This window comes from Amaranthus tricolor, chromosome 6 (genome assembly GCF_026212465.1).
Source record: "Amaranthus tricolor cultivar Red isolate AtriRed21 chromosome 6, ASM2621246v1, whole genome shotgun sequence".
Lineage (NCBI taxonomy): Eukaryota > Viridiplantae > Streptophyta > Magnoliopsida > Caryophyllales > Amaranthaceae > Amaranthus > Amaranthus tricolor.
In genome coordinates, this window is record NC_080052.1 from 25,550,915 (window position 1) to 25,562,702 (window position 11,788).

The window sequence follows — 11,788 nt, forward strand, 5'->3', positions numbered from 1 at the left end:
AATAACTATGTTCACTCCCTTCTGATTATTATAAACTCTTGTGTTCATGAAAAATCCTTATGATCCATCGAACAATATACTAATTTCTAAAAATTTAGCAAGAGAATTAACTTGTCATGAACCATAAATTCTAGCGAGAGTTTAATGACAATCAAACGGTTTCTAAAAGTAATATTATTATATTAATACAAGTAAAACATATGGACTGTTGGAGTTAATTAACCTCACCAAATAATTATGTTAGAAAAGTTGAACCAACTAAATTTGCATCAAATATTTAATTAAAAAAATTGCACCAAATAATTTTATTTAAAAAAATTGCACCAAATAATTTTATTTAAAAAAATTGCACCAAAAAACAAAAAAACTGAAATAATAAATCTTGCTTTGTTTGAGGGAATACCCCGCAGTTTAGAATCAGAGAGTTTGAGACTGTAGAAAAGGGTTGGCAATTGGCAGCACGAGTGCGAAAAGAAAATCGAGAGCAATGGCGTCTTCAGCAGCCATGAGAGACTTGCAGCGCGACCTTGAAACCAAAGCCGAAGATCTCCGTAAACTTCAAAAAGGTATTCTTCATCTCTCTATTTTCTCCTTCATTCATTTCCTTTCCATCTTATTCCTAAAGTCTATCAAAAACTTCCTTTACTATTTCTCCCTAATTGCACTCATTTCTACAAGATCAGATATCGCCAAGAATCATGAAATCAGAAAGAAGTACACTGTCCAACTCGGTGAGAATGAGCTCGTTCTCAAGGTATTTTGTTTTTCTACTAATTTTTTTTTGCCAATTATTGTTTTTATTATAATTATTTAATTGGTGAGATTGAATTTGGTTCAGGAGTTGGATTTGTTGAATGAAGATGCGAATGTGTACAAGTTGATAGGTCCTGTTTTAGTCAAGCAGGATTTGGCTGAGGCAAATGCAAATGTGCGCAAAAGGATAGAGTATATATCTGCTGAATTGTATGTTCTATCAACTCCTTTTTGCCTATGTGTTTATTTACTGTGTATATGTGTAGTTTAATTATTTAGAGAGGTTTGTATTGCAATTGGAGTAGTGAATAATGAATGAGTGGATTTTGTGAAAAAAATGACTGAAGTAGGACAAGCACCATCATAAACCTTGTCAAGTATTTTTTTTAGCGACATTACATGTTATTTATATTACTATTCTCACCGTTTAATATGGGCCGCATATGTAATGTGATAATTTAATTTTGACTTAATACCATATAACTAGTTTTTTCATTTGATGTATGTGTTTGTAATCTTTGTAAATGCTGAGGATCCAACATGAGTATTATTATTATATGGAAGAGTATGAATAAATTCGTGATTTTCGTGAGCAATCATTATAGGCTGATATGCAGATAACTAGTCTGTTATGTCCCTACTAGAGGATAGATATTTGCAATCTATTCTGTTATCCTAAGAGTTGCTTATCTGTTTACTTGTTTCTTTATCCATTCTATTGTTTCATGTCTGGAAAATTAATTTTTATGTGTTGAACTAGCCATTTCTAGAGTAGATCTTCAATATGTAAGTCTCGCTTGCCTTTTGATGCAATTAGTTTGCCTTAAATGATAAATTTTTAACATCAATTAAAATGTCAATTGTTCTTATGATGTGTGAAATAAACCTAGTGGAAGGGTTGTGGCACCAACATTTGACTCATAAGTTGGCCTTGATTAATGACCTACCTTAATTTTTAGTTTAATATATTTTGATTTTTTGGTTAAAGTTTAGCCAAAATATCAATATCATCAAGCATCACTTAGGTCTTTGATGGTGCTAATTTAAATTTTATTAATTAAGCATCACGATTAGTGAATGCTTGGAGTCTTTTGCCCATATGTTTATTTTGTGAGGTGGATGCCTTTCTCGTAGTGCTTTGTTCAAGTATGTCCTTAGAATTTTATTGTTGAGATTAGAGATTCCATTAAAAGCTTTTAGCATACAATTAATAGCAAATTTCGATCGAGGATTAGGAGTAGAGTTGCATCAATGAGGATCATCTTTGTAGCTTGCTATTTATTTGATATTTGATTTTCCTATACCATATAACGTGGCTTCATAGATTGAAAAAATGGAACGAGACAATCTATGGACAAAATATGGGTCTTTAAAGGGTTCTCATTGGTTTTAGGGGGAGATATGTGATTTCTATAGTATGTAGGTTGTGTTAGCCTTAGTCCCATCCGCTTGATGAATCAATACTTAGTCAAAGCAATTTTGAAGTTGGAGTACAAAAGAGGCAAAATATAGGTATTTGTTAATTAAAATAAGGCTTTGCGGAGTATAGAATAGCTTTATCTATTTGATTATATAGAGACATATTTCAAGCAATTGGAGTATAGAAGAGGGGAATTATGCGTATGAATGGAATCTTATAGGTAATCTTATTGGTGAAGGCACACCACAATTAGAATATATTCTTATTGGTGAATTTGGAGTATAAAAGAGACAAATGTTTGTGGATTGAATTTGTAATCTTATTGGTGAAGGCACACCACAATTAGAAGATAAGAATGCGTGTGTAAGGATGGAACTGTAAAGATGGTGTTTGGCTAGGCTTTAAGATCTATTTGACACAACTAGAAGATAAAGGCTTCTAAGATAATATATACATAACGCAAAGGTGTATAAAGCAAATGAAATTTCTTCAACTCAAATACTAATCCAAGTATAAAGAGAAAGGCATAACATGCAAAATGCTCAATATTAATTTTCATTCAATGTCTCTTATGTCCTCTATTAATTATAGAAAAGAGCCAAGAAAAAACCCCTTAAATCCCTAATACACATAAGGAAAAAGGTTCCAAGGGGTTTTTAACTTCTCGCAAAGAAATTATGTAGCTTCCAATTACTCGCCAAATGATTGGGAGGGAAACAAATTCAGCCCTTCCTCCCTCATTACATGTTTAGATTGATATAGTAACTCCTTTGTATTTTATTTCAACTTCAACTTTGAATAGCTTCCTTAACTCACATCAGTACTTCAACTTATTTAGGAGGAAAATTTCGATCTTAGCTTCTTGTCTAATAGCTACCATGTCCTAAGTTATCATTCCATGGGATGTAAGTTTTAGTAAGAATTTATTATCCAAATCATCTATCCATGCCCAAAGGAAATAAATCCTCCTTAACTTTTTCTAAGTACATGTCGTATGATTGGGGTTGTGTAATTTCAACTTCTATTTGCACACCTAAGAGGAGTTATGCAATTTCTCTTCAATTTCCTTTACATGATTATGTGAAGTTAGAATTAATCCATGTACACCTTATAGTATGCGTCCAAAGGAGGGCTTTGGGCTTCTTGTTACTTCCTTCATAGCTAGGTCCACTTCAGCTAGCTCCATTTCATGTGTGACTAAGCTTTACAAGTCAACCTTACAACTTGACTACTACAACCATAGAAAAAATGCATTGCGGTAACGGTTGCGATGTTGCAGACAGGAAACACCTCTAAATTTTACGACTCGTTTTGCAGGCATTGCAATGCGAATTATTAACTTGTAAAATATCACTTTTATTGGTCATTCAAGTTTTCTACAACATATATTTAAATCAAAGATTGCAATAGACCTTTTAGAACCTAATACATATTAAAAAAATATAATGTGTAATATGTCGGATTAAAAAAAATTTAGAACTTAATACATATAGATTGAAATCTTTCTCTCTAGACTCCTGAGGCAAAAAAAGAAAATTTCGTCAATTAGGTTGTTTTGTTGGATATGACTTAAATACCTTTCTTTGTATAAAAGATTTAGATTCTCCTTTAGTATCTTTTTAGTATTTTCAGTGTGCATTAAGGAACTTTTAAAAGAAGTTGTAATTATATTATAAGCTGAATTTTGTTGTATTTTCTAACTAAACTTGTGTTTAAGGACAACAGAATATACAGGAAGTTAATGAGTTTATTTGATTTACCTTAATTAAAGTTTACTTCTAAGTTGCTAGAAAATGCAAGTCAAAGCTTTTGATGTAGTTCTAAGGATGATCTTATTTTTCTTGCTTTGTCTGGAGGCTAGTGGTTGGTCAAGTATCAAGAAAAGTAATGCTCCTTATATCTATTGGTTCATGGTTCTGAATTTGGCCGCATATTGTCAATTACGACATACAACACGAATCTCAGAGGATGCTACACTATTAAAATATTTTTTTTAAGAACCACTCTAGAGTATCGACCATGTGTTGTGTTGGACATTTGTGATGCGACACATTGGGCGAGTTAGTGTTCAATATTCAGATGATGCATCTCAACTCATTATATAGGTTTTTGAATTTACCTTGACTTGGATATATGGCCACAAAATGTCTCCCATAACTGTCATCACCATTACTATACCTGTGATTGATCCTTGTTATTATATAGGTAGCTCTTTAGTAATTATGCTTTGTACAACTTCTAATATCAAGACAACACCTATTCGTCCAAAGAGCTTTAGGAGTCTTCAATACCTTTCTATGATATAATCCAACATAATTTTGGTAGGTCTGCCCTGCGTTTTCAGAAGATTAGACAGATGAGTATTAATTTTTCTCTCCGAAAAGTGGCCTCGAGTCATCCACGAACGTTCCACAATATGACTCAAAGTTTAGTTCACATACACATATCCCTTCATGTTGAATTTCAGTTTTTGACTTGTCACTTTTTTTTTTTTTTTTTAATTTCATTTTGTGCTGGAGTCACGGTCCAAAAGTATGGTTTCGAACGCGTCGCACAATGGATTTACCGTCATTGTGATGGATTAACAGTTTTCTCGGCCTATATTTCAGTTAGACGGTCACCAGCAAGCTAAAAAAGCCTTTACATGATGATGCGGCCTTGTTTTTGCACTATGACTATAGTTCAGTTTTCTGCATGATCAGAACCTTGCATTTAATGGGAGAAGTTGACCCTCTCGTAGATGATTGAAATTCAGTTCCTCAAGTGAAACTATGTTGATGACATACTTCCTGTTCATGATGAGGATTGATCTGGTTTTCAGTTATGATAATAATTCATCAAGTTTTAAGGGTTTAAAAGTCTGTTAATGGTGTATAATGAGTTGACCAGTTCAGTTGGAAGTTGTAATAAGCCTAAAATGTGGCCTTGACAGCTGAGCTCGCTGAAAATTTTGGTTATCTTGAAGTCATAAAGTTCTCAAGATTGAAATTTTAACTTTTTGTTGGTAGTTTCAAAGCTCAAAAATGTAGTTTTGCTCACGAACCAGATAACGGTTATGATGATGTGGCAACGGGGGGGTTGATGTGGTTCTTCATACTGGCATATGTGGACTGACACTACGAGATACCCCTTGAACTTCTTACACCTTTTCGATACAGGTTGTATCGATTTGATAAATTTAAAAACCTTTATGACTCGGCAGATTTGATAGGACACGACTTTTTGGCACTTCGGTAGCTCTAGAGAAACAACATTATATGATTATAATGGTTGTAATTTTTAATGCAAAAACTATAAACTATTAAAGGTTCTTTTCCCTTCCTGATATGAAATGAGTGTATAGGTATCAACAGTCATGAAACCAAACCAATATCTTTGAATCTTCCCCTTCAATTTACTCCATGAAGTACCTACTGTTTGTTTGAGGGGCCAACTTTTCTAGGCATCTTTTTAGATTGTTAGGTGGTTTAGGGTCGAGGGTGGTTGCCATGGGCTTGCTCTGTCTCAACTCTTTTTGATCAAGCAAGTGAATCTGGTTTGTGAGAAAAGGATGTTTTTTTGTCAAATGCAATTTATGTAGCCTCTTCATTATTTGTTTCACAGGAAACGTCTTGATGCAACTCTGCAGGAGATGGAAGAAAAGCAGAATAGCAAGAAAGAAGGGGTAATTTTTTATATCATTCAATATTCTTTGTGACTTCATTTAATGGTTTTGTGGTTATTTCTTTGTATTTCGCTACCACTTTATCACAGCTGGTTGTTTTCTTTATGAAAATTCTGAATTACATTTGGGTTTTGTTGTCTTGTTAGTATATTTTTGTTTTCTTTCTATTCCAAACAAGTTTTGGAATGTACTTCAGGCCCAATTAAAAATTTTAATTTTGGAAAGAATTATGTCCGGCTGCTTAAACCTTTTCACAGGCTTTTTGTTAGTACAATGTATCTTACCTCATGTTCGTGAAGCACCAAATTCCACTTTATTCTTTTGATGTTCTATTGTATACTTGAATCTCCATTTTATTATTAAATGTGTGATATGTGAGTGGTTTTTGAAATAGTTTTGTGCTGCTGTACAATCCTTTCCACAGGTTTTTAATTACATTATATCTCAGCTCTTTATGTTCACAAAGCACCAAATTTCACTGTACTCTTTTGTTGTGCAAGCGATTTTCTTATATTTGAACTTTCATTTCATATTTGAAGGTGTGGGTTGTGAGTGATTTTGGAAAGAAAATTGTGCAGCTGCTCAAAACATTATATCTATCCTACTTTTGTTCACCAAGCAACAAACCACACTACTCTTTTGATGTGCTAGTGTATATTTGAACCTTCATTTCATATTTGAAGGTGTGGATTGTGATTAATTTTGTGAAGAATCTTGTGTGGCTGCTCTAGCCTTTTTACAGACTCCTGTTAGCTTATTATATCTTACCTTATCCAGAAGGAAAATTTTCTTATCTTTATCCCGAAGGAAAATTTTTTGCTTCAACTTCTTCAATTTATAAACTTCCAAGTTTTTGTAAGAAGATCCTATGATAGCCTTCCTGCCTTATATTTGATATCATTGACTTTGTTTGACCAACGTAGTACTTCAAAATTCGAAAAATAACTTCCATTGTTGTATACATAATAACTTCTATTTTATTTTAATAGTTTCAAATACAATTACTCTATGCTACAACAATGCCAAAGCCTTGATGCCAAAATGTGTACTCATATTTGTTTTGCTGGAAATGTTTATAATTCCAGACTCATGCATCTACATTAAGGGATTGGAAGTTTCTTTTTTATTTTTTTTTCTTTTTTTTTTTTTGGTTTTTTTATGAGTTTGCTAAGCTTTTTCTTATCTTATTTTTCTTTATTTTCTTCATGGTTTTGATGATTTCTTATCTCCTGCAACATTATTTTGACTGCTAACTGTAAATCTGTAACATCCAGTGATTCTGCTGTTTAATGTAGAATCTCAATTCCCAAGTTTCTACATTTTATAAAATCTTACCTCATCATCCAAAAAGCACTTCTTCTCTACTAAATGACGTCTTGGTTTTCAGGGTTAAAAAATGTCCAAATAACATTGTTTTGATTTGAATATTTTTTATTCTGTGAGCTTCAATGTCTTCTAAATTATCCTACCTCTTAAATAGTTGAGTGCATATCAGGTGGGTGGAGGCAGAGAAAAAGAGAGTTTCTTGAGTGGGGGATTCTACATTTTAAATGTGAAAGAAAGTTCTTCCACCTTCTAGATCATCCACATATATTTCACCATTCTAAACCTTGTAAGGTCATATATTCATTGAGGATTCTTGTTGTGCAGTTTTCTCCTCCAATTTAATCTTCATATTCCAATTCTTAAATCTTATCTTCAGAACTTTCTGCCATAATTCTATCTTTGAATTAATTGCATATCCTCTTTTGTGTGCTGATATGTATAATGACACGCACGAAAAGATTTATTATTGAGTGATGCGGTGGATGCATCTTTTTCAATTGACCCTGATTTGATATATTTGCTGCAAGGAATATTATGTCAAGGTCGCCTCCTTTTTTGGTTGATGTCTTTCTTCATTGCAGTGGTTATGTTGGTGTTTTGTGAAGGGTTTAAAATGACCATCCACTATAGTTCTATGTTATGCACCCAATTCTTACGGATATGCTTGGGCCGCCGTTGGCCATGTATATAACTTGTTCCTTTGTCCAAGTGACACAAAGATAGTGATATTCTGTGGAAGATAACTTGGATATCAAAATTTGATCAATGTTCTATGAAGGATAGGATTCGAAATAAAGACATTAGAAAATATTTAGGAGTTGCAAATATTAAGGATAAGATGAAAGAGAATTGTTTAAGCTGGTTTGGCCATGTGCAACAATGGAGTTTTGACAAACCAGTAAGAAAGATAGAAAATTGAAATTTGGATGACGGAAGATAAGATGAAATAATTGGAGAATTCATGTGGATGACCTCGAAATTTATAATTGATTCATGTAGTGAACCCCAATATTTTGGGATGAAGGCTTTTCTTATCCTACTTATAGGTGTAGAAGTTATATACTTGAGTTGCAAGGATTAGAATTGCATTCTCAATGGATCAAATGTGAGACGATTCCTCCCAAATTGAGCATGAAAACGAACTTATCGTATTCAAATGTTAGCTCATGAAAAATATTGTTCAAGAACACTTAAATTTAAAAGTTATCTTTTTTTTTTTTCTCTTTTTTCTTGTTGGAGAGGGTAAGGAGCTTCAAGGAAATGCTTGCATGGCGTTTGTGTATTGTGGCTTGTTTGTCACAAGTATACCACAATAATTACAATGATGCCAAATACTTAATGCTAAAGCATTGGTACAGTTACATGAACTAAAAAGAATCAGTGTGAGAGATCGTTAGTAGCCATGATTATTTTCTATTGGAGGGAGGGTTTAGGTGGGGATTATTCGAACAAGTAGCTATATAAGTTGTCAGACTTAAATGTGTAACCCCCATAATCATATAATAATCTAAACGCAAGGAAGAAGGAATAAGTATAACATTTTCGAATTTTCAATTTTTGTTGTTTTCCTTTTAAATATTCTTTTTACGCTTCTTTTACTCAAGTAGGATTTGAATTAGAATTCTTGAAGTCTTTGAAGTGTCATATACTCCTCCGTCCCAATATTATTTTTCAATTTCATTTTACAAGTGGGGGTTCATACGGGCTCTTGTATTGATAAGCTATTGATAAAAGTACAAAGTTATAAAGAAATTGGAATTATGTGAGGTTCTAGTATTGATAAAATATTATAAAATACAAATTTCTTTTTTATAAAAGAAAAGTGGACTAAATACAAAAATAGCTCAAATAAGAAAGTAGAACATAATATTGGGACGGAGGAAGTATTTTTGTTTTACTTATTCATACATAAAGCTATTTCTTGGGATTAAGGCTTTGGCATTTCATGTACTACTATCAAAACAAGGAAAAAAAGAGTATAGGTTTTCCCCTAAATACATATACCAGTGGTCTCACAGGTGCTGAAGTCGAAAGCGTTGAACTTGTGAATCTGAAAAAGGCTTGATCATAAAGATTCTGTAAGTGTTAATGTGTTCTGAATCCTCCAATTGGGAGGGCTTCTGCCTTCTACCCTATTTTTTTGGCCCTTCCGTAAAACAATAGCTGTAATTTTGCAAATTTGGGGCCTTGGGGAAAGCAATGAAGTTTAGTCATGGATTTCCTAAGAAAATATATTAAAAGTGAGGTGTTCTGCATATTTTCTTTTCTCAACTATTTGAAAATGTTTTTCCTACAGTTTCTCTGATGGAGAAACTATATGTTGGCTCATTTCTCAACTATTGAAAAGAATTTCTTACAGTTTCTCTGATACACCAACTACAGTATTATCTTGGCTCTAGAAATGAGACACTGGATACTTGTCCAGGATGTGGCTCTTTCTTCCTCCTTGTCTATTGTTTTGTTTTCATGCTGTTATGGAGCTTGTATAAGTGAGGCTCTCTTATCCAAGCCTAGCTGGTATCTTGTCCAAGATGTGTCTCTTTCTTCTGTCACCTGTGTCAAGGCAGCAATCACTAAACTCATGGCCCGCTCTGAAATCATGTAACTGTTCCATTTCCCTGACAAAGCCCATTTAGGTCTCATGTGATGTTTTGAGCAATGGATTCGTTTCATTCTTGTTGATGTCACTTGTTGCCAATAGTCTTTTGTCTAGTAAATGGTGGTCTTGTTTCTTTAAGAAGCACTAGCAAAAAAGAGATCTGCTAATTATTAATTAAGGCTTATCCTTTACAGTGTTTTTGGTTTTGTCTGATTTGCATGTAAAAAGGAAGGGAAAGACATAGAAGGGAAGAAAACCGCAAGGAACTGCACAGAAACCCTTTGGTCTAATCTTTTTATTGAGAGGAATCTTGTAGGATTTAATCTGTGAAAAACTTTCCTAGCCGTTTATGGACCACTTCAATGTGGAGAAGTTAAAATCAGCAAGGGGAATTCCAATTACTGCCTTGCAACCACCTTCTCAAAGTAAAAAATGAAATATCTATTCCTCCATGCTTTATTCAATTTTTCCTCATGAATCACAGCTGAGGGGACATCGAGTGATTGTCTGCGTGTTTCTCACAGATCAAACCTTCTGAATGTTGTCAGCTACATGGATATTTAGTGATCGAAATAGTGTGTAGAATGTGATACATATTGGTTTAAAGCATCTAATTGATGTCTCCTGATAGGTAGATTGAAAACCTTGAGCTCATTTGTTTTAGTTATATCATGTCATTGGTAGTGGGATTAGCAAATCAAATGATATATGCTTTATTTTGATAGACAATCAAAGTTATGCTGCTTTGGTATAGCTCCTGGGGTCAGTTGTCTTGGTTGAATTTACTAAATTAAGTCTGCTCTGAGCCGCTAGAGGCTGATTTCATCTCATCTTTTACCAATCCTTTCCGTCAGAAATTATTCACTTGGATTTGTAGCTTTACAATTGATATTAATAACCAGAAAACATGTGTACATTAAACAAAAAAAGAGAGAAAATAATTGGTAATTTTTCCAAAAATGACGGACTAATTGATTGGATCTTAACCCTCTTTAATCTACGTATTTCATGGAGCATCTAAGATGCTTACTTCTTGCCGCTGCTCTCATAAACAAGTATTTTGCTACTAATTAAGGCAGTGATGTAGTTCAAACTCAGTTAATTTTACTTGAGTTTCATATGGTAGATACTCTTCTAGTACAACAACATTGTATTGCCTTAATGCCACCAAGTGACTTCCAGCCTTCCACCTTGGTGGGGCTGGAGATGCACAAAGAGGGTGTCTTTGGTTGATCCTTGATTGTTGACATCATGTGCAACTTCACATGAATAAATGTACAAGATTCAATGAACCATTTATATTGTAGTCCGTTATAATTCAAAACCAAAGAATTATGAATCAATGGTCACATTGAAAAGTTATGGTTTCGGGTAATTTACATAATTTAGCTAAAGGCATTCCTACTATTGGAGCAATTTTGTTCGTCTTATAGTCATTTCTATGTGGAGGTGCTGAACTGTCTGTCGCTTCTATTGTAGATTTTGAAGATTCAACAGAAAATTCAAGCTCATCAAGCTGGAAAAGCCAAGGTTTAGTTAGCATGTAGAAGTGCATTTTCCAGGAGTTTTATTCATTCATCCACAACTGTAGGTTTCTTCAGTTACTTTTTTCTTATTGAAATTTAAGGGTTGATTGTGATGGAATCTTGCTATTCCAATTTTATGAGATGGTTTGCAGTATGATGAATATTTTTGGTCATAATGACAACTGCTCTTACTAAGAAATCTATATATTAATATTAAGGTTAATTTTTGATATTATCCCAACTTATTCAAACTTGCATCGATGTTATTTGAACGTGTAATCTTTTTCCGAATCTTACTTGATCTGACGTTATTTTTATCGCTTAAGACTCGTAAGATATGTTATCATGGCTGTCAGGAAGTGCTGCTCCGTTCAGACTTTCAGAGCAGCTGAAACTCCATTATGTACTCCGAAATGATGGACAGCTTGAGTTTTTGATATATGGAGTATACATTTGGTATCTTTGTCTTCCAATGAGAATCTGTATGCAGGCAATGTGAA

General features: G+C 33.4%; 1 protein-coding gene across 1 annotated transcript; it reads left to right on the forward strand.

Moving 5' to 3' along the window:
- The first annotated feature begins 357 nt into the window (after window positions 1-357).
- LOC130814481 (prefoldin subunit 6) lies at window positions 358-11,533 on the forward strand. Its single transcript, XM_057680561.1, has 5 exons — window positions 358-566; window positions 684-754; window positions 839-963; window positions 5,777-5,837; window positions 11,242-11,533. Exons 1-5 carry the CDS (start codon window positions 488-490, stop codon window positions 11,296-11,298), a joined length of 393 nt encoding a protein of 130 aa, XP_057536544.1. The 5' UTR covers window positions 358-487; the 3' UTR covers window positions 11,299-11,533.
- Window positions 11,534-11,788: the final 255 nt, after the last annotated feature.

What these genes read in the sequence shown, in the direction of transcription:
- LOC130814481 (XM_057680561.1), top strand. Translation starts at nt 488, where the DNA reads ATGGCGTCTTCAGCAGCCATGAGAGACTTGCAGCGCGACCTTGAAACC. An exon ending in GAGTATATATCTGCTGAATT is followed by an intron (nt 964 to 5,776) that starts GTATGTTCTATC and finishes TTTGTTTCACAG; the next exon opens with GAAACGTCTTGATGCAACTC. An exon ending in AGAATAGCAAGAAAGAAGGG is followed by an intron (nt 5,838 to 11,241) that starts GTAATTTTTTAT and finishes CTTCTATTGTAG; the next exon opens with ATTTTGAAGATTCAACAGAA.